The sequence below is a fragment of the Coccomyxa subellipsoidea genome (genome assembly GCF_000258705.1).
Source record: "Coccomyxa subellipsoidea C-169, whole genome shotgun sequence".
Lineage (NCBI taxonomy): Eukaryota > Viridiplantae > Chlorophyta > Trebouxiophyceae > Coccomyxaceae > Coccomyxa > Coccomyxa subellipsoidea.
The window spans coordinates 896,473-917,833 of NW_005178022.1; the positions used below are offsets into that span (position 1 = coordinate 896,473).

Sequence of the window (21,361 nt, forward strand, 5' to 3'; positions counted from 1 at the left end):
GAAGAAAGCTGTGGGCCGCGACATGTGTGTACACTGCAACCTACATGAGCACAATTGACAGCACAGGTGGTGCCCTGTCCTTATCATAGGCCTGAATTTTGATTTCTACTTTCTCAAGGGATACAGAAAGTGGTGTCCTTGGGTCCAGGACTTGCTGCTCAGGAATAAGAGCATGGAGCGCAGGTGGTGTCTATCAGGTACAACTAGACGCACAGAAAGAAGAACAACTCATTGGCACAGCACAGGTACACATCGTTCATGACCATGACAATCCACTGGGTCCATTACCCACGATGCTTCAAAATATCACGACCAACCACATGAACAATTACAAGGCGTGCTCCATTGCAAGTCTCAAGCGCCGTTGCACACAGCGTGAGGTGAGCTGCGTACTGAGAAGCTCCTCAAGAGGTGGAGGCTGCCATGACAATACTGATGTACAGCAGGCCATGGAGGGTGACGAGGGCCTTGGCTGAGTAGGGGTCAATTGGCGAGGGCAGGTATATGTTGTGCTCAATTGGATCCTGGACACAAATTCCACGTCGACTTCCAATCATAATGATGTGAATCACTGCAGAGTTGACCTGAGGCGTAAAAGCAGCAGCTGCAGCAAGCTCTGCTGTGCAGGAATGCAGGAAGGCAATGCTGTGTCCTTGAGTAGGGATTACCTTTGTCCATTTCTCAATTCCAGGATGAGGTGTCCCCGTCACACGCACATGCCCCTCCGGCCAGCACTTGACCCTGCACACATGATCTTTCATTGCCCACATGTCGTCTGCACCCAAATCTGGTGCACCCAAATCTGGTGCATACAACAGTTCCCAACATGGCTGAGCTAAGCAAAGGTAGAGCTAGGGACGCTGGTGCATATCCTGAGCATAGATCATGCTTGTCATGGGGGTCTTTCCATGTCCAAGAGGAATGTTTTTGTAGTCAGATCGAGAGAGGGTGCGCACTTGATGTCGTCCTTGTCCATGGGTCCCACAATGACGTAGATCTCATAGCAGCGCTCCCCCTCAATGAATCCCTCGCGCACCTGCCAGGCAGAGCACATTATGTCCAATACAGAGCAGAAAAATGCAGAATATAATCCTGTGATGGAAGTACGGCTGGCGTGGGGCGGTGTAAATATTGAGCACTGTGCCCGCGGTTGATTGGGTCTTGTTTGGATCTGGCGAGTCCAACAAGGGTTAATAATGTGGCAGCCAGGCTTCAACTGCAGCTTGTCTGCAGGACGCACCTTGCCTCTTGGCAGGAAAAGCATATAAGAATGATAATGAGAATACAATAATGATGGAGAGCCATGTCAAGTCTGTGCACACTGCAGCGAGTGTTGGCATAGGTAACAGTGCCAACAAGGGTCACTTGCATGGTTGTGCAGGAATACGTCAGGGGAGATACGACGCACCTTGAAGCGCTCACCCCGCACAACAACATCGGGCTCCTGCAGTTCCTTTGCCTGAGTGAAGTGCTCTTCGTCGCTCTGGTCCAGCGCATCTGCATGCAGCCACTTCACTATTTCTCTCATGCCACCATGTGACACTCTGTGAGCTTTGGAGACTGACTCGTTTGCATCGCTGATACAGGCACCCTTAAGTTGTAAATGTTGTTGGAAGAATCCAAGAGGCTTTCAATCTGATACATACTATCTTTTGAGGGCTTGCTGCCGCCAACCCCAGCTTCTTGCAGCTTTGCAGCCTCTGCCTCTGCGTCCTGAGAAGAGTCCTTCTTTTGCGCACCAGGTTCCTTATCTGCAGACACAAACCCCCATGTGTCTGACGTGACTGTAACTCGAGCAGGAAAACAAGCCAGGCCTGGAAGCCATGTGCGCGTGACAGGACATGTTGACAAAGGAACAGTAGCTAGATCACCAGAAGACAAGTGCAGGCCAACAAGCAGTCATAGGATGTAATGCGGGCAGAGAGAGCATACCAATGTTGGCCAGGTCGGCTTCCTTCATGGCAACCTTGCCACCGCTCTGGGCTTCAGCCTCATCCTCTGCTTTGGCAATGCGCCACACCTCTTCAGAGAGGTCAATGTCCTCTGTGTCGCCGTCATCAAAGTCCACATGATGCCTCTCCTGTCCAGCACATCACAAAGCTCCAGAACCCCATTGGCACTTGCTTACCGTATTAATTGTTTCATGGCCTCCTCACAAGGCAGCCGCTTTATTGTACTGGCAGGCAAACGTCTTGAGAGGTAATCCATGCTTCCTGTGAATAGACAGCTCCCTAGATTCATCTTTGCATACCCAAGTGAACACATGATCTGTGGAGCAGTGCTGGGGAGTCGTGTGTAGGCTCACTTAGATCATAGTCAACTTCTAATTGCTGAAGATCCCCATTCCAAGCAGGTCCACTTATCAGGTCCACTTACCTTGCTGAAGGACTTCACAGTGCCGATGTAGAAGACAGGAGGCTCGTCCTCGGTGTCCGCATCATATTTGATGAGCACACGCGCTCCAATCAGCCCCATGCCGCTGAGAAATGAGCGTGCAACAGCAGCGCCCCTGCCACCCCTGCCGCCATTCCTCCCTCCTCCCTGCAGGGACTTAAGCTGTAACTTTTGTTCTCACAGAACTCTGTACTAGAGGCTCGTTTGAGCATGACCATGATGATGATGATCAGAAAAGGAGTCACCTTTGCTTCGGATCACCGCTGCGCATATGCATGCAGGCATGGCCTATACTATAGATAGTATCTATGACGGTTCTTGCATCCATGACGGTTCTTGCATCCCTGCTGCAACCAAGTGTGATGCATGAATTGGTCAAATTCAGCTGTTATCAGCCATGCATGTCTGATGTCTGATGGAGCCAATGAGATAGAAGCACTGAAAACGTGCAAAAATCTTCTCAGGGAAAAGCTGAATGTCTCCTAACATTCTTGCACATGCATGACACTTCCCTGCATGCCTGCATCAGGGAAGTGGTACAGGTACCAGCATGAACGCACCCTTGCGCGCTTTGCCTCGCCCCTGCCAGCTGTGCGACCCGGGCCGCCGTCCCGCTTTGCTGCTTTGTGCTGGCCGCTGATGTCAGGCGCTGCCCTGCTCTTTGCGCTGGGCTCCATTTCTGGAGGCACGCTCACGCCTGGGACCTCTCCTTTCCTCAAGGCCTGAACAAGTGCAAGAGTACGGTGTTTGGCATGTTGTTGGTCCATTCAATTGGTTGAGGATCCAGGTTGCTATACTGCACGGCCTGCAAATGTGCCGGAGCTGCCAGCCAGTGGGAGAGCAGTACCCTTTCAAAGGGCAGCAGCTGGGTCTCATAAGCCTTCTTCACTCTGTGCGACAGATCTGTCATCCCCCTGCATGACAGAAGTTAGTGCATCAGTCTGAGCTGATTTCCTTCCTTCATCAAATGTCCGTTTGCACAAGAAGTGTAGATGCACGAGTGGTGGAAGGTGTGGCATGCAGCAGAGTTCGACGATCAGCAGCACGCGCTTACTTGGGAGCGCCGAGATGGCGACCCATTGCAGCCCAAAGCTTCCCAGAAGTGACAGCCTCATAGCCTCCTGCCTTCATGACTGGCACCCACAAGTCCTCTCCTTTTATCGCGCTGTCATTCAGACGAAGCTCCTGGAACATATAACGAAAAGCTGTTGCACGGAGAACACAAACCATAGGAACTCGCAGATGCCACTCCAAATTCTGATGGCTACAGCACTTATAGACACGTCTGGTATATTGCACGTTGTAATCTGGCTGGCTGATCCCTCCCTCTTGATTTAGTTGCGGTGGCTACTCTAAACTCTCTACCTCAACCGTCCACAACAATTTATCACTGAACCAACATTTACGGACTTGTATACAGCTTGCACCACAGATCCTATCAAGGTCAACGCAATACCATCGGAACAAGTGGGGAGCTGGAACTCACCGGTTTTTCAAGGTCTTTGTCAGCCAAAAATGTATTCAAGGCCTGCAGGATATTTTGCTGTGTTTTGTCAGTAGATTTCACGGTGTTCTTTTGCTTCTGTGAAGAAGGTGCTGGAGTCTCACTGGGCCCATCTGCTGGTCTTGGACCTGCCGACTTACTCGTCTGCCCGTCCTCTTGTTCATCGGAAGACATCTTAAAAATATATGACCGCTAAGTATTATCGATGTCAGGTGGACCCAAGTTGCCGTGCTATGCAGAGATTCATTGCTAAATGTTGCTAAATATTGCATGCTAACGTTCTCATCAAGGTATCCTGTTCTGGCATCAGCTGCTTTGTCAGCACCCTGAGACATGCAAGTTTACAAACCTCAGACTGAACTTCGAAGTTCGAACATTCAAGGATTGTCTGGTACTTATCCAGCAAAATCAGGACTCATATCTGCTGTCAACAGCACCAGCAGTACAGGTGCACATGGGGGGTGGGCAAAGGCAATTCAGAAGCTTGGCTGTCACTGTCACACCGCTTCAGACAGGCATGCATGCGGCTTTCCCTGAGGCTTGAAGACCTCCATTGCTTGCCACATGGAGCTTTTGGCTAATTTGGCGTCATAACCCTCGCACATCAATAACGACAAACAATCTCGGATGTACAAAAACATGCTGGAAAATAAGAAAGAAACGCCGGAGACAAATCCACAGCTGAGAGCTCCTTGTTTGGGAGCTCCGCCAGTGCTATCGCTTTTTGAAGCCGTAGCGTTTCCTGCATCGAGGCTAGACCCATCATATGAAAACTACGTGGACAGCCCATCAGCTCTGTACACCTAGCGCATTGGAGTTGGAGGGCAGCAGCTTGTTTACAATGTCAGGTCTGGCATGGTCTGGAGTAACAAGGGGATCGATACCTTTCATAGAAGAGGTCAGTTCGTGCAGAGCCCTGCACCATAGCATAGCAGCTCAAGTATCACATTATTTGCAATGACTAAGAAAGAACATTGTCAGGATGTACTTTGAGTGATAGAAGCCACTTGCAAAAAACCTGAACCAAGGCAGTGACAATCGCAGTGCAGAGCTCACCAAGTTGATGATCTTTGGACAGCCATCTCTCTGCATCCAGCAGCATAATCTCATTAGATATGGAGCCATGCCACAATAACCATGTTCACATCAGGCTAGAGAATCACCATGCATGCAAAGAGGTTGTTGAAAGTACTCACATCTTTTTCTTGTACTGTGCACTCCTTGCAGTAGAAGGCGTCTGAAATTCCCACACCACCGCAGATGACGCATCGGCCAGCATACGAGCCATAATTGCACTCATCACAGATCCGCACAAGTGTAGCTGGCCTCACGTAGGAGTCGCACACCACACACTTTCCATCACCTGAAGATCACAATTGCACAGTGCATGGGCCTCAGCTTCCCAAGCCCTCTTGCTGGCATCCTTGCTTACTTTTCACTGCACGAATAATCTGTTGAAATGCATGCTTATGACTCTTCCTTTATGACAACACATACCCATTTCTAGCAGCAGGTCCTGAGCAGGAACCATGTCATACAAATATACCGAATGCTAAAGAGCAGGCAGCACATCAATAGCTAAAAATAAGAATGCCATCCGATTTAGTCAGAGAGAAGCAGGAAGCGCACATTTTTCACACAGGCGTCCAATCGCTGCAGCGCACAGGAATCAAGTCAGAAAACGGATGAGAGTACAGAGACAACAAACAAGAGGACAGAAATTGCAACTCTTCCGTACTCGTCAACATAATGATCGGCAATAGTGAAAAATATACCTATGCCTGGTTGTTTTCTGCACATGATCAAATCGGGATGGTGCTTTGCCATATTTACCGCCGCTGCACTGGTGCCCTGCTTACGTCGTGACAATCAAAATCCGACAGATACTTCCTGTTCCTGAATAAGAGTTTTGGTTTCAAGAAAGTAGAAAAGCTTGATGAGTTGAGTGAGCTGGTGCACCTCTCGTAATCTTCCGGCGGCGTTCCTCCCACGGTGTCGATGTTCGTTCCGGCACCAGAATTTTCCCCGTGTGCTCCTGCAGCTCTGCATTTATGACCTCCATAAATCAATAGAGCTGTTCTCATCTCCATCAGTGACAATCATCTAACGTGGGGCAAGAAGGAATTTGTGATCTGAGCAGTGCACAGCACAGGCAAATGCTGGCTGCCAGCGCCTTACTGCCGTGAAACTCTTTCTGTAAAACATACAATAATTTTCAGCATGAGAAAAGGGCCAGGGGCGCGTAAGAAAAAGCCGACACGAGCACAGGTTGAAGCGCAAGAGATTGAAGACTTGGAGCTCAGACTCACAGAGCTAGATCCAGCTGCTGCATTGGCTGATGACTCCAGAGGCCAAGATGGAAAACGTGAGTCATTCCCATCCGGCAAGAATGCACTTTCCTTCTCCGCCAGAATATTTAAAGTTCACACTTTCCAATTTTTGATATGGTGGGTGTCAAAACGTTTCGGTGCATCATATGGTTTGCTGCGTTGGGGAACAGCAGCAGAGAGGCTGTGGAACTTCGAAGACCTGCCTTTGTCGCGCTGCACCAAGGAGGGGCTCAAGAGCGCCAAGTACACTCGCATGACGGCCATCCAGAGGGCCGCCCTGCCGCACACCCTCACCGGCAAGGACGTGCTTGGCGCGGCCAAGACTGGCTCTGGCAAGACCCTCGCCTTCGTCATACCGGTGCGCATGCTCCCTACTCTGCTGTACTAGGCCTATCGCCTTCGTCAAGAACGCCAGTACTGCAGCTCTTTTCGTGGCGTGTACAGAAGCAGGAAGCTTTTTGGATGCGCCCATGAAACACCGAGGATCTCTGTGACTATGGTGGGGAGGCCTATCTATGTGGATGCTAAAGAGGTGATTGTGATAATTCACGGTTGTGTTGTGCCTATCTATGTGGCAGCTGGTGGAGAAGCTGTACCGGCTGAAGTGGGGCCAGCCGGACGGGCTGGGGGCGCTGATTATATCGCCCACGCGCGAGCTGGCCATGCAGATCTTCGAGGAGCTGCGCAAGGTCGGCGCAAAGCATGACCTCAGCGCCGGCCTCCTCATCGGCGGCAAGAATGTCAAGGAAGAACGGGACCGAGTCAACAGTGTGCACCCCACCTCCCTGCCTGCCCTCCTGGACACAGTCTTAGCTCACCTCATCGCGAAGACATGTCTTCACTGGACATGTCATGCTCGGATGAAGCGGATGGAGAGTGCCTGGTAGAGGGAATAGGGGCCAGAGGCATGGCTGTGTAGGTGTAGTGTGGGAGATGATGGCGCTTGTTTGCATGCGTGCGCAGGCATGAATATCCTGGTGGCGACACCGGGGCGGCTGCTGCAGCACATGGATGAGACGCCGGGCTTTGATGCCAGCAGCCTGCAGGTGCTTGTGCTGGACGAGGCTGACCGCATCCTGGACATGGTGCACCCCCTGCCTCCTGTAATTTCCAAGTGTGCTGGAATTCTCATAAGTGCACCATCTTTTTCTTGTCCTCTTTCCCCACCTGTCAGCCCAGGGAGGCGATGCAGATGGCACATTGTACATGGACAAGAAAGGTAGAACATGCACCGCCTCTGTCTCGCCTTGCTGGACTGTCAAGTGTTGTGCAGTCTTCACAAGCTGCTGGGCTAGTGTGCTTTGTTACTCCGCCCAATCCAGAGGAGCACTGGAGAAAATGGGGCCAAAGAGATATTGCCTGCTTAAATCCAAATCTGAGCGCTGGAGAGCTCAAGACAACAGCAAAATCTCACAAAGAAGATACAGATTGGGATTTTTAAGCAAGCGCCCTACGTGCGGACCCCTCTAGTTCTTGAGTGACTTCTTGAATGAGATGGTTGGTGTGGCATTTGAGCAGGGCTTTTCGGGGACGGTGAATGCAATCATAGAAAATTTGCCGCCGCAGCGGCAGACGATGCTGTTCTCGGCCACGCAGACGCGGTCTGTGAAGGACCTGGCGCGGCTGAGCCTGCGTGACCCCACCTACATTGCCATTCATGCAGAGGCCGTCGCGCCCACCCCCCTCAAGCTGCAGCAGGTCTGGGCCCCTTTTGACCCAAGGTACCAGATGCCTTTCATGACCAGATGTATTTTCTCCTTGATTCACAATACCAGATGACCCCAAGATACCAAATGACCTCTACATATGGCAAAATCTTGAATAGCGTGCAAAGCAGGATGCACAATGACATGCTGTAGCTTGTCATCCACACTGACACGAGTTGATCGGAGCCCTAGAAGAGGAGGGGTGTTGGCAGGGGAGCACAGGCTGACTGATTGAAATATGCTGACGCAGGCGTATGTGATCTCTGAGCTGCCCAACAAGATGAGCATCCTGTGGGCCTTCATCAAATCGCATCTCAGGGTGAGCCTCTTCATCTCCTTGTAGATTTGGGCCCACGAGTCTGAGCTACTGCCTGAGCCCTGATTCACATTAGGCGTCTGCCCCCTTTGCATCCGACAACATGCAATTAGCTGCTGATATTGTAATATGTGTTGTTCTTTTGGCGCAGGCAAAGGTGCTGGTGTTCCTGTCCACGTGCAAGCAGGTGAAGTACACGTATGAGGTGCTGCGAAGGCTGCGGCCGGGGGTGCCGCTGCGCTGCATCCATGGCAAAATGAAGCAGATGAAGCGCATGGCAGCCTTCCTCGAATTCAGCGAGGTGAGGATCATATCAAATGTACCCATTTTCTAATGACAATATCACAGGGGCTCGAACCTCAGAACAAGATGCATGACGCTAGCAATCAGGATTGTATCAACGATTCAAGGACACAGAGCAGGTCATGCTTTCTCAGGTCATGCTTTCTGCAGAAAGGCGACGAGACTGTCTGCTGGTTTAGCTTTGAAAGCATGCACACTGTTTGAGCTGATTGTGCACGACAGGCCAAGGGAGGCGCAGTGCTGTTTGCTACGGACATTGCAGCGCGAGGCCTGGACTTCCCCAGTGTGGACTGGGTCCTTCAGATGGACTGCCCCGAGGACGTGGCTTGCTACATCCACCGTGTGGGCAGAACTGCCCGCTATGTGTCAGGTACTCTCCGCTCACATCCATGCACAAGGCCCCGCCAGCGAGCAGATCTCCATCTGTCTTCAGATGAGCAAGCAATTCTCATGTCGCGGCATGCACCATATGGACATCCAGGCGTAGAATGGAAGTGTGCATCTTGCAAGGGCTTGATTCAATGCCCTTGCACCCATGTGGTGGCATGCACTGTACAGGTATCAAATCAATTTGGGAAAGAGTGCAACTGGCAAAGGCATTCATTGTCCCGGAGATTCACTGTGTGGGGAAATACAATGTGTCGATGTGCGAGCAGGCGGGCGGTCGCTGCTGATGGTGCTGCCGAGCGAGAAGGAGGCGATGCTGCGGCAGCTGGAGCAGGCCAAGATTCCCATCAAGCCGCTCAAGATCAACCCCAACAAGACCCAGCCCATCGGCCCCGCCCTGCAGGCCATGCTCTCCAAGAGCACCGACCTAAAGGTGCCCAACCTGCCAGCTCTTCACCTTGTACAAATTTTCCTAATCTAGTAAATTAATTGCAAGTCACTTGCAGACAGGAGGCAGGTGTAAATATGGGTGGTTCTCACCGGCTTGTCAGAAAAACTTGTTGCAGATATTGACTTCTATTAGGTAGTATGTCGGAGAGAGGTCTGACTGGTGCAGCTGCTGATGCAAAAATTGCGGTCATGGTGCAGGAGCTGGCGCAGCGGGCGCTGGTGTCCTACATGCGCTCTGTCTTCCTGCAGCCCAACAAGGCGGTCTTCAACGTGGCAGCGCTGCCCGCAGCCGAGTACGCGGCCTCGCTCGGCCTCGCCTCGGCCCCGCGCCTGCGCTTCCTCAAGCGCGTCAACGCCCAGGCCGCCGCTAAGGCCGCGCCGGCCGGCACGCGTGCCGATAACAGCGAGGCCGATGACGTCAGCGACGACGATGACATTGACGATGATGATGTCAGCGATGACATGGAGAATGAGGCGCGCAGAGTCAGCGGAGCCGGCGCGGGCAGCAGCGGAGGGGCAGGGGCGGGAGATGTGGACTTGGACTTGGGCAGGCCAGAAGAGGCGGGGGTTGGAGGCGGCGGCAGCGGCAGCGTGGAGGACAGTGATGACGGCGGGTTTGTGGTGAAGAGGCGCAACATTCATGACCTGGACCTTGCACCTGAAGTGCCGGAAGATATACCGGAACCACGTGAGCCATTGACCAATTTGGTCATCCCTCCTACATGAAAGGAATTTCGGATTGGCACTCTCCCGGTTGCTGCATTCCAGCTGCATGACTGTGCATGCTCCTGTAGCAAGGGATCACAAGGGAATTGAGTAGAGGATTGGTGTGCAGGCGCGACCAAGAACAAGAAGAAGAAGCCACTGAAGATCAAGGTGGGCAAGACGACGGGTAGCCGCGTGGTGTTCGATGAGGAGGGGCAGGCTCTGCAGCCGCTGGCGCAGCTGGCACTGTCAGTCTCTGCCGAGTGCGCAGCCACCCACGCCCCTGCTCTGTTAAACAATACATTCAACCAAAGCAAGCTTCAGCATGCTTCCGATTGTGTGCTGACTGGCCTTGAGCTTGCAAAGTAGAGTGGCTTCTGATCAGGCACATGATCCCTCTAAATTCATTGGCATGCAGTGATGGTGCACTATGGTCAACTTTGCTTGTCATGTTGTCAGCAGTAGCTAGCCATGACAGAAAAACAAGCCACTTCATTGTGAATCATTCCTTGCAAATGAGGCTATGATGCGGAGATGAGAATTGAGTCTGCGCTGCAGGGACGCGGGCGCAGAGGAGCTGACAGCGGAGGAGCGGTTTGCGCGCGCTCGTGAGGAGCTACGGGCGCGAGACGCGGCCGACCGCGAGGCTTACCGGGAGCGGCGGCGGCAGCGCACGCAGCAAAAGAAGGAACGCGCGCGCGCCCGAGCCGCCGACGAGGCCGACGGCACCGGCGTGAGGCTGGCAGGCACGCCCCCGACCGCCAAGCCCCTCTTGCTGCGCTGTGCCTGTTCATGGTTATTCCGCTCAAATTAGGGAGCGCTAGTGGAAGCGGTGCCCACGTTGTTGTGGCCTGCCTAATTCAGACCAAGCGGAAGCCTTGCCTGTACGGCACATTGTTTGAGGTGTAAAGAGGTACCAAAGCATGGACTTGTCATTGCGATTTGTAATTGGTGGACAGGCGGTGAGGAGGGTCCATCCAGCGACGAGGAGGGGCATGTTGATGCTGGAAGCAGCGAGGGCACTAGCGGAGCTGACTCTGACGCAAGCATGGATGATGAGAGGCCGGCAGAAGGCAGAAAGCGCGGCAGAGGTGCAGACGGGGAGGAAGCACCTAGGAAGCGGCTTGCGCCGGAGCTCTCGCACATGGGCATGGCCAGGCAGTCAGAAGCAGGCGCTGCCTCCAGGGGCTCAGCGATTGCGCAGCTGAGCGTTGCAGACCAAGAAGCCCTGGCGCTGAGCATGCTCTCCCGCAGGCGCTGAAGGGTTCTCTGTGGCGTGGAGTATTTGCTAATGACTTTTATGGCTGCATGTGTGCTTCGATGAACTGAACAAATGCATTCTTGTAAACATCTTGACAGTGAGAGGATAATTAGGATGTGGGATGAAGACAGTGAGTTGCCATGCATGTAATACAAGCGTTTTTGCATTCGCAGTCACTCTTTGAACAACCGCGCTCAAGCATTCAGAGATCGTGCAAAACATATCATGACATGTATGCGTGTGCAACAGCTGCCATTTGCCCCACCCAGCGGAAATCATGTTACAGAGATGTCACCAGTCTTGAGGACAGCCTTACAGCTACTTCAAACAGCTGAGCTGTTGAAAGAATATGGCAGTGACAGCGCATCTGGGAACATTTGCGCCGATCACACGGCTAACAATTTCACTTGACCGATTTCCACAGAATTGCTGCACCTTCATGCAGTCGCCCTCAGGCGCCCAGCAAAATGCCCACGGGAGGTGCATCATCAGAACGAAGTCAGCATCCGCACAGGGCAGAGATTTGACTAAGACTGCGGCAATTGCAATTCTAAGTGCTTGAACAGCGCTCACAGCCACGGGCAACGCACATCGGGCTCCAGTGTCATAAACTAAAGAGGATCCGACACAGCGTGTGCATACGCACAAGAGAGAGTCTCTGGACAGATATCAATTTGGGGGACAGATCTCTTGATGCATTCCTTCGCAGTAACCACAACAGCCAGCTCTGGATCACAAACCAGAGTGGCTGCACTTGTACGTTCATTGCTTCTCTTGTCTTGCATTTGTTTGGTTGCACATGACCAGGCCTCGTTCGTTCCGTCGCACTTGCATGCATACATATTTGCCCAGGGGTCGGCCGTCTCAAAACATCAGATAAAACAGGGCTCGGCATGGTGATCTTGAAGCCGTGCCTCGTAAAACTCTGAAGGAAACCAATCCGTTTCCGGGCAGATGATGCTTGAAAAGAGTTGCGGGGCAATCAGAGCCCTGCTTGCACCCAGGCAGGCCACCCACTACCGTCCTCCACTCAGGCACAAAGGTGCCAATTCACCGCTGGCTCTGCTCCAGGGCTGCTCACTCTCAGTGCCTCTCACTGACCTGTATCCTCTAACTCACACCTCCCCTTGCAGCCGATGGGGCGCAGGGCGCTCTCTCCGCTAAAGAACACAAAAAAGGTGCAGGGTCGCTACTTGAGTGCCATCGTCAGTGCAGGGACGGCCACATTACTCCTTATGCTGGGTGACTTCCTTCACTTCCAGGACAATCCCTGTCACACAACCCATTCCCCAAATTATCCCTACTCCCATACTCAAACCCCCTCCCTTCCTCCCGCTGAGGCAAGCAATTAAAACCCCGGCCCCAACGATGGGCCAGACATGGATGCCCCATGCATCTGTCGTGTTCCGGGTAGCCGCTGAAGCAGGCGCAACCTGGCGCCAAGTCAGGCGACGGCGGCCGGCGCTAGATCAGGCGCGCATGCCAGGTCAGCGCATGGCGCCAGATCAGGCCGGCAGCTCCTGCAAGCTGACGCGCACGCCCTTGGTGTGGTGGCGGTCGTCCCACATGGACAGCGGGGCCCAGCGGACGAGCTCCAGCACGTGGATCTCCACGGCGCAGAGGGTGCGCGCGTTGCAGGAGGCGAGCGGCGCCATGCGGCTGGCCGGGGGCAGCGCGCGGCGCGCCTCCTCGTGCTTGGCCGCCACCCACAGGCACGCCAGCACCACCGTCTCCCACGGCTTCACCGCTCCCAAACTCGCCACGTGCTCCGCCGACACCTATGGAAGAGCAAAAGACCACTTGTCAGCCCACTGTGCCTTCAATCGAGGGCCACAACATGCGCTCTCCTGCCGTGCCAAACAGGACCCCTATTGCGCAGTCAGCAGGGCGGCGTAAGGCATGCCAGAAAGAGAGGCACAACGAGCAGGTCAGGCATCAGACAGGCTGAAAGATAACTTTGATGCTGACGCTTGTGCAAGCTTGCGAGTGCATTGCTTCGAGGTGAAGGGATGGCCGGTTGAGAGCAGGCAGCAGCGGAGAAGGTGCGCACCAGGGGCTGGACGCGCGTCCAGAGGTGGAGGGCGAAGGCGGGGGTGTCGGCCTGGGCCATGTCGGTGCCGCGGCTCCACATGGTGAGCACCTGCAGCCAGGAGGGCGCGCAGACCGCAGCGGACGCGCCAGCCTGCAGCGCCCGGCACAGCTCCAGCTGCACCTGCGCCTGAGGCGGCAGCAGCGGCCGCGGCATGCGCAGCACGTTGTACGCCGGTGCCTACAGCGCGCACCGCATCCCCTCAGCACAAGGTGCAAAACTGACAATCTCTTCGGCAGTGCTTGGGATGCCTTGCCTGGGATGACAACATGGAATGGAGCTCCCTCTTCAAGCATCTTAGTAGCTTCAAACATTGACCGGTGGTTCCTTGATGGGTTGAGGACGCCTTTTGCTGCTAAATCCAGGATGGTATCTTGGCTATATTACAGCTGGTGTTCTGCGGAAGAGATGATCACCTTGACACCAGTGACCATTGCACTGCCGGCTGGGTTGGCCGCAACATCGACAGCCTCCGGCTGCAGCCGCTGCGCCTTGGCTACGCCCGTGCTGTGTACGGCCGGGCCCCGCAGCGCGCGGTTCAGTTCCTGCAGCGCGCACCTGCGTACAACCAGCCGGCACATGTCAGGCACCTGACACTATCTTCTCTGCTCCTAAGCAGGTAGCAATAAGCAGGGCCAAGGCGGAAACGTAGGTTTCACAACAAGGCAACAGACAGGCTCAAGGCACAGACAACAATCTGTATGAGGAAGCTGAAGCTCTGTATTTCAAACTGATCTGCTGTTTGTTGTTTTTTAATCGCGCAGATTGAGATCGGGCCAAAGAAGCAGCAGATTTTGTAAGGGGATTGGAAGGCGCACCCGACGGCGCCGAGCTGCGCGTCGGAGAGGGCGGCCATGGCGCACTGCAGCGCCTGCGTCAGCACTGGGTCCGACCCGTTGTGGTTGGCGATCAGCAGCGCCAGCTGCGCAGGGGGCAGCCTCGCCAGGGAGTGGCCCGCCATCAGGTTGGCCACCGCCACCGTGGTGTCGCCCCCCGCCGCCGGCTGGTCGCCCCCCGCCACCTGTGGGGGGACCGGCTCTGGCTGCGCTGGCGCGCTGGCCGCCACCTGAAGGGCGGCGATGCGAAGCACGGTGGCCACCGGCTGCGCCTGGGTGGGCACGGCCGGCGCGCCGGGAGCCGCGGAAGGAGACTGCGTCAGATCGATGAACTCGGAGGCCGGGGCGCGCTTGGCGACTCCAGAGCGCGTGCGGTGGCATTCGCGGGGTGCGCCGGCCACGGAGAGGCGGCTGCTGCGCAGCTGCATGCCCTGCCCGAAGCGGTACACCTCTGCCTGCCCGAGCGGTCGCCGCTGCTGCCGCGGCGCGGACCGCGGCGGCGCCATGTGCTGCGCGCACGGCTGCGGCAGCTGCTGCTGGCGCAGGCTGGAGGAGCCCTGCAGCCGCGCCGGGGCCGGCGCTGCCGCGCGCGCCCCGGCGTCGCAGATGTAGGCCTGCTCGTAGCAGGAGTCCGGGGAGGAGCTGTCCAGGTCGGAGGACGAGGCGGAGGAGAGCTCCTCGCCGGTGCTGACATGCAGCTCAGGCTCCTCTGGGCAGGAGGGGCTGGGGCAGCTGTGCGGCGGCTGCGCGGCCTCGCAGGCATCGGGCGTGCTGCTGGCGAGGCACTGCGCGGGGGACGCGGATTCCGATGACAGCGCGGCAGCCACGCTGCAAAGGTGGCCCAAGCTGCGTGGCACCTGCGGCGTCACCCGTCGCCGTTTCCCGCCGGCTTCCACCTCCTCGCCTGTAAACATAACACTTGCCTCAGCCCTATCTTTTGAACCTCCTCCGGCATACCATGATAAGAATTTAAGGGTCTGTTGCAAGCCTGCCAGCCAATACAGCATGCATAGAGCAACTACAAGAGCCCTGGATGCTAAACAACCCTTCCGGCAATCCATGACAGGCCATCACAAGCCTGTGGCAGAGTACGAAGCATGCAGTGAATACCATTAACAAAGCAATACGATTAATATATGTCGTGGCTGACAGGGCACCCACTCAGCGGCATGGAGAAGCGGAGCAGGCTGGCGGGGCTGTCGCCGTCGTCCTCGCTGTCGCCCAGCAGCCGCATGCGCCACTCGCCGGCCAGGCCCGTGCCCAGGCTGGCGCTGCTGCGCGCTGACTCCTCCACTGACAACGTGCGCGCCAGCGGCGCCCCAAACTTCCTCTCAAGCTGCTCCTGCAAGTGGAACGCAGCCCATTCACTATACCGCCTCTGAGATATTCTGAGATGTCATGCATATGCCAAATCGCCGCCATTGTGGCATGATGTGATGGGCGAAGGAATGGATAATCTAACAAAGCACCCTTGTGGGTGATGTGGGATGATGCAATGCTGAGTGAAAGTACCTGCACGCCCGCTGCAGCGTTCTTCCTCTTCCTGAGTCCGCTGAGCCTCCCAGCCGGGCATGGCACCTGCATTCAGGCAACTGCCGCTGATCAGTAAACTAGCACCAGCAACTGCCTCTGTGCATGATGAGGCCCCCATCATTACAACGGCATGTGAGGTAAAAGCTGAGCATCCGCAACACAGATCACTGCCCTAAGCGCACCTCATGAGCTGGCGCCAGCTGGAAGGCATCAACAGACTTGGTCAGGTGGCCCAGCTGTGATGCTGGCGCTGCTCCCTCTGACCCTGCTCCCACTCTCTGGTACTGTATCCCTGCCATCCCTCTTCCCACTTGACACGCTGCCGTCCTCAGCCCTCCTCATACGCATTGTAGCCACCTCATGTCCCCTTGTGGGGCTGCAAGCTGGCAGGAACTGCCTGTTTGCAAGAAAACAGCATGGATTAGACACGACTTCTGAGTTGAGAGTACTGATTGCATGCTTCATGCTCCAATGTTGTGCTGATCTGTCATTGAACCAACTACCTGCATCCTGAATCAGGTGCCCAAGGATGTGGAAATGTGGACACCCTGTCCCCTGATCTCCCTGGCGGCTGCTGTGATCAGGCCACAATTTAAATCTAATGACTGGCATTGGCATCGATCCGAGAGGAGAGTAGTTGGAAATGCCTGTACAGGTTTCCTTGGGCAAGCTCTGGAAATTCGCCTTGGGCGGGACAGAGACCACTACCCTGACAGGATCCAGCATGATCGGCCAATCTGATTGCTTCAAAATCGTCTACCATTGCAGCGATCCTGTGTCTCGGTCGCCAACAGTGCGCCTCGGGCCGCCCATTCAAAAGCTTATAGACTTATACACATCCCGCTCACAGGGCAGAACACCAAAACGGGTATGCGGAGTCCGATCTCGTGAAGTTGCCCAGATCCATACCCTTGTATCATTTTGGAACACGATCCTCCCTGCTTACCCTTCGTGCCACCCACGCGAGGCGGGACTGCAAAAAAGGGGGCGGCATCTGAGGACCCTTTTCCCGGGCTTGCAATTGAATCCCGTCATTAGGGACACACATGTATTGCAGGTGGAGCGCATCCAAGGCGACCATCGTCGACCTTGTGCACTCCACTTGTAAACGAGGTGCCGATTCTGTTAGATCAACCTTTCCGAAGCCAAACTGGCAACACCCCAAGAGAAGGAAACGTACCCTAAACCATCCAGGCATGGCATCAATGCTGTGGATCTTTCATGATGTCCTGAACCACTCCGCCCATTCAACGCAAGCGACAGCACCTTCATCCAATAAGGAAACCTCGACACATGTTCGGAGCTCACCTTCGGAGGTCCGCGGACAACCTGGCTCTCAAAGTAGCTCAGACACGCCGATCTGCAGCTGTTCCAGACCCTCCGATCTGCCACTTATTGATCCTGAGCGCAACATCTGGCCATCGCAAGGCTCCTCTCGGGCCTGAGGCCGTCTCGTCCCTCCCCCCTCGGGTCTCCAGCCAGGTTTGGGCGCTCCGAGCAATTTGGGTACTCCTATGCTGAAGACGTCCTAGACATTCCCGAACAACAGGTGCTGTGGATCGTCCTCCCGAGGCACACCGGGTCCAGATTGATCTTGCAAAGTGGGTCGGTGAGTTTTGCCTCCCTGCCTCCTCTGTTTTGAAGGAGGGAAGCCTGTTTAGGTGCACACATTGGCGGAAAGGGTTTCATATCGAACCCTCCTTCACCCTAGTAATAGGGGTGTTATGTATCGAACGCAAGACGCCCCCCAGGTTCACGACTGGCTGCTGGTCGAAGCACTCAATACTCTTCCCTAAGCATCTCTTCAATTCAGCATTTTCCCCCACTTCAGAAGCAAACATGGGTGCCGAGGTGCTGAGAACTGTCGACAAGGGAGCCAAGGGCTTCCAGGTACATCCCTGTCTCCCTTGCTCAAATTTGCAATCTCCAGGATTTGCCCTGTCGTGTTCTGTGTTGCTGCCTTTGCACGTGCTGTATATATCAATGAAAGAAGAAATTTTAAAGCTGCCTATCTCGGGATCGTCATCTGCAGTGAAGATGCAAGACTTCATTCAGCCAATCTTTCTGATTGACTGAAGTGTGTTTGTGCCTGTCACAGTACAAGGTGAAGGACATCTCCCAGGCGGACTTCGGCCGTCTGGAGATCGAGCTCGCAGAAGCCGAGATGCCCGGTCTGATCGCCTGCAGGACCGAGTTCGGCGCTCAGCAGCCATTCAAGGGCGCCAAAATTGCCGGAAGTCTGCACATGACTATTCAGACCGCTGTGCTGATCGAGACCCTGACAGCTCTTGGCGCAGATGTCAGATGGTGTTCTTGCAACATCTTCAGCACACAGGTATATCCAAAGGATCGCTTTCTTGTTTGCAGTTCACTGATGATTCAAAGATGCTGTAATTGCCTGCTGTTGCCAGTACTGATCGTGAGGGTTGTCCTGGCACGCTGATCGATATCCCGTATTCTCTTAACATGCACAGCTTATAATTGATAAGAATGCTTGAAAGAAAAGCGGTCTGAAACAGCGTGATTGCACCAGGACCATGCTGCTGCCGCTGTTGCTCGTGACACCGCCGCGGTGTTCGCGTGGAAGGGTGAGACCCTGGAGGAGTACTGGTGGTGCACTGAGCAGATGCTCACATGGCCCGATGGCAGTGGCCCGGACCTGCTGGTGGACGACGGTGGCGACGCCACGCTGCTCATCCACGGTTAGAACTCACCCGTAGAAGCGATCACTACCACCTTGTATCGTCGTCGTCGCCTTGCGTGAATATCTGTCTGGTGAATAGGGTTGACGAGCACGAAACTCCCATCTGATTCCCACGGTGTCACACAACCCTTGGTGATTGCTAAAGTGACATGCAGAGGGTGCCAAGGCCGAGAAGGCGTACGCCAAGGACGGCACCGTGCCCGACCCCACCTCCACGGACAACCCAGAGTTCCAGATCGTGCTGGGCCTCATCCGCGACGGCCTCAAAAAGGACCCCACCAAGTGGACCAGATACGCTGAGGCCCTCCAGGGTGAGCCTCTCTCTGCCTGCCCCATGCCTCCTTTAGCACAATCAATTCTGCTGTGTACTTGCAGCTCAATTGCGTGAGTGTCGCCTAGAGGGGGCTGGTGTGTCTTTCACATGCCATTCCCGCCCCTAGGCCCATGCATGTCTCAGCAATTTAGCTGGGGGAGGTTTATGCAGCATAGTACTGAAGTCATAGTTGCTGTGCTGGCAAATGCGACACTTGCTGATTTACGAATACAAGTGTGCTGGCACCGTTGTTGATCAGCAGTCTGGCATGCATGGAGCAGGTGTGTCCGAGGAGACCACCACCGGCGTGAAGAGGCTGTACGAGATGCAGGCCAGCGGCACGCTCATGGTGCCCGCCATCAACGTCAACGACTCCGTGACCAAGTCCAAGTTTGACAACGTGTACGGCTGCCGCCACTCCCTCCCCGACGGCATCATGCGCGCCACCGACGTCATGCTCGCCGGCAAGCACTGCTGGGTCGCCGGCTATGGTGACGTCGGCAAGGGATCCGCCGCCGCCATGAAGGCCGCCGGTGCGTCAAACCCTACCCCATCCTCCCTTCTGCAAACGTGTTCCCGCCCTTTGCCACCCTTCTGCATCAGCAACATAGCCTGCAAGTTGCAGCTCTGTGAGATCAACATCTTTTAGGAGCCAGAGGGACAGTCTGGCTGTTCTCCGATGCTAATTCTCCGATGCTGAGTCAACCACGGAGAGCATAAATGCAAAAGGCTTGCAAGTGTCACAGTGTGTGAATGCAAGTAAGCCTTTGTTGTCCAGCTGTACATGGGCATGCAGTGCCATGCAGCAAATTGCAAGTGCATGCATGTCTCTTGTTTACTGCTGGCCGAAAGGGTGTCTGAGTCATTTTCTGATCCCGGTGTGTGTATATTTTCCCGCAGGCGCGCGCGTGACGATCTCGGAAATCGACCCCATCTGCGCGCTGCAGGCCACGATGGAGGGCTACTCCGTGGCTCCCCTGGAGGACGTGCTGGAGAACGTGGACATCTTCATCACGACTACGGGCAACAAGGACATTGTCATGGCGCACCACCTGTCCAAGATGAAGAACAACGCCATCGTCGGAAACATCGGTCACTTCGACAACGAGATCGACATGGCCGGCATTACCTCATGGCCAGGTGCGCATGTCTGCTTTTTTTCCCTTTCACATGGTTTCTCACACTGCTTCTGTGACCCTTTATCTTGTGATGGATTTCTGCGCCTTGTGATAATTTTCTGTGCAGAGTTGTGGATATTTGAGCCATTAGTGGCCGCATTGTGCATGTCCAAGCAATTCAACTGATAAGTCAGGGGCAAAGCACGGAGCTTGCCATTGCTGTGACCTTGTAACTTGGCGTGCATGGCAAGGTGAGGTAGTGTCAGGGGTGAGGGTTTGTCTGATGTGAGGCGGCTTGTGGCTTCGCAGGCATGAAGAGGCAGAACATCAAGCCCCAGGTGGACCGCTTCATCTTCCCCGACGGCCACGGCGTCATCGTGCTGGCCGAGGGCCGCCTGCTCAATCTGGGATGCGCCACCGGCCACCCCTCCTTCGTCATGTCATGCTCCTTCACCAACCAGGTGCACATTTACTCCTTATCCTCCATTGTCATCGCTGCACCACGCTGTCTCCCTTGAGTGCTGCCAGCACGCATTCTTCCTGTAGCCTAGCCTTTGCGAGTGCTGGCAACTGGGCAGCAACCTTCTTAAGCACGTTGTTGCAGTCCAGTTGCCTGATGCACATTCAAGTATGCAATTTGCCTCATCAACTTTTGCACTTTCACTAGAGCATGAATAACAAGAAATGAATTATGGCAAGACATGCTGATGGTCGCAATGTGGTGCATCAGGTGATTGCGCAGCTGGAGCTGTGGAACGAGCGCAAGTCTGGCCGCTATGAGAACAAGGTGTACGTGCTGCCCAAGCACCTGGACGAGAAGGTGGCCGCGCTTCACCTGCCCAAGCTGGGCGCCAAGCTCACCATCCTCTCCGACGACCAGGCCACCTACATCAATGTCCCCAAGACCGGTCCCTTCAAGCCCGCCCACTACCGCTACTGAGCCCTGCTCCCTGCCCAGATGGGCAGCTCCTGGCGCCTGCTCTGTGGTGGTCACTCCGCTGCCGGCCTCTGCTGCAGCATGCAATCTGTGCATCTCTCTTGCTGCAATGTGGGGCTGCACAGCTTAATGTTGCAGCGCTAGGGAGATCCCCTCGAGAGGAGGCGCTGCACAATGTGCTGCGTCGTTGAATTCACCAAGAAATCTTTATACGATCCTTGCTAGCCCTTCTGGTATCTTGCTGTTCTTGTGCTTCAGATCTTCTAGAATCTAAAGTTGAACTGTGTTTCATTGATCGCTTGCGTCTGGGATGCCATGTCTATACTTGGTGATGGATGATCTCAATACCGATTACAATGAAACGTTTGATACCAGAACAATCACATGAGTCGTACCAGTCCGCAATATTTGCAATGGCGACGGCATAGACATAAACATTTCAAACAATTACCTACAAGCCGAATGCTATGCATGC

General features: G+C 54.8%; 6 protein-coding genes across 6 annotated transcripts; 2 read left to right on the plus strand and 4 right to left on the minus strand.

Moving 5' to 3' along the window:
- Nucleotides 1-404: 404 nt before the first annotated feature.
- On the minus strand, nucleotides 405-3,588 carry COCSUDRAFT_59887 (hypothetical protein; the record flags this gene model as incomplete). The annotated part of the gene is made up of 10 exons (XM_005643448.1): nucleotides 405-524; nucleotides 669-741; nucleotides 957-1,036; nucleotides 1,409-1,497; nucleotides 1,647-1,751; nucleotides 1,933-2,080; nucleotides 2,377-2,541; nucleotides 2,955-3,116; nucleotides 3,242-3,308; nucleotides 3,449-3,588. The coding sequence occupies 10 exons, from the start codon at nucleotides 3,586-3,588 to the stop codon at nucleotides 405-407; spliced, it is 1,149 nt and encodes a 382-aa protein (XP_005643505.1).
- A 1,024-nt stretch (nucleotides 3,589-4,612) lies between these two features.
- Nucleotides 4,613-5,725, minus strand: COCSUDRAFT_20140 (PHF5-like protein; the record flags this gene model as incomplete). The annotated part of the gene is made up of 6 exons (XM_005643449.1): nucleotides 4,613-4,640; nucleotides 4,783-4,814; nucleotides 4,955-4,984; nucleotides 5,095-5,261; nucleotides 5,528-5,551; nucleotides 5,674-5,725. 6 exons carry the CDS (start codon nucleotides 5,723-5,725, stop codon nucleotides 4,613-4,615), a joined length of 333 nt encoding a protein of 110 aa, XP_005643506.1.
- A 690-nt stretch (nucleotides 5,726-6,415) lies between these two features.
- COCSUDRAFT_1410 (DEAD-domain-containing protein) lies at nucleotides 6,416-9,738 on the plus strand (the record flags this gene model as incomplete). Its single annotated transcript, XM_005643450.1, has 9 exons — nucleotides 6,416-6,586; nucleotides 6,807-6,996; nucleotides 7,192-7,313; nucleotides 7,747-7,926; nucleotides 8,185-8,253; nucleotides 8,402-8,551; nucleotides 8,776-8,923; nucleotides 9,210-9,373; nucleotides 9,589-9,738. Coding segments are annotated over 9 exons (1,344 nt in total), but the record flags the coding sequence as incomplete, so codon positions are not given.
- A 1,884-nt stretch (nucleotides 9,739-11,622) lies between these two features.
- Nucleotides 11,623-12,388, minus strand: COCSUDRAFT_34434 (hypothetical protein). Its single transcript, XM_005643451.1, has one exon. The coding sequence runs from the start codon at nucleotides 12,120-12,122 to the stop codon at nucleotides 11,961-11,963; it is 162 nt and encodes a 53-aa protein (XP_005643508.1). The 5' UTR covers nucleotides 12,123-12,388; the 3' UTR covers nucleotides 11,623-11,960.
- A 473-nt stretch (nucleotides 12,389-12,861) lies between these two features.
- Nucleotides 12,862-17,417, minus strand: COCSUDRAFT_68106 (hypothetical protein; the record flags this gene model as incomplete). Its single annotated transcript, XM_005643452.1, has 8 exons — nucleotides 17,123-17,417; nucleotides 15,997-16,211; nucleotides 15,794-15,859; nucleotides 15,443-15,623; nucleotides 14,264-15,185; nucleotides 13,862-14,003; nucleotides 13,407-13,625; nucleotides 12,862-13,134 (listed from the first exon to the last, which is right to left on the minus strand). The coding sequence occupies exons 2-8, from the start codon at nucleotides 16,111-16,113 to the stop codon at nucleotides 12,862-12,864; spliced, it is 1,920 nt and encodes a 639-aa protein (XP_005643509.1). The 5' UTR covers nucleotides 16,114-16,211; nucleotides 17,123-17,417.
- A 236-nt stretch (nucleotides 17,418-17,653) lies between these two features.
- On the plus strand, nucleotides 17,654-20,889 carry COCSUDRAFT_38482 (S-Adenosyl homocysteine hydrolase; the record flags this gene model as incomplete). The annotated part of the gene is made up of 8 exons (XM_005643453.1): nucleotides 17,654-17,704; nucleotides 17,913-18,149; nucleotides 18,348-18,516; nucleotides 18,674-18,829; nucleotides 19,113-19,364; nucleotides 19,732-19,971; nucleotides 20,259-20,410; nucleotides 20,680-20,889. The coding sequence occupies 8 exons, from the start codon at nucleotides 17,654-17,656 to the stop codon at nucleotides 20,887-20,889; spliced, it is 1,467 nt and encodes a 488-aa protein (XP_005643510.1).
- Nucleotides 20,890-21,361: the final 472 nt, after the last annotated feature.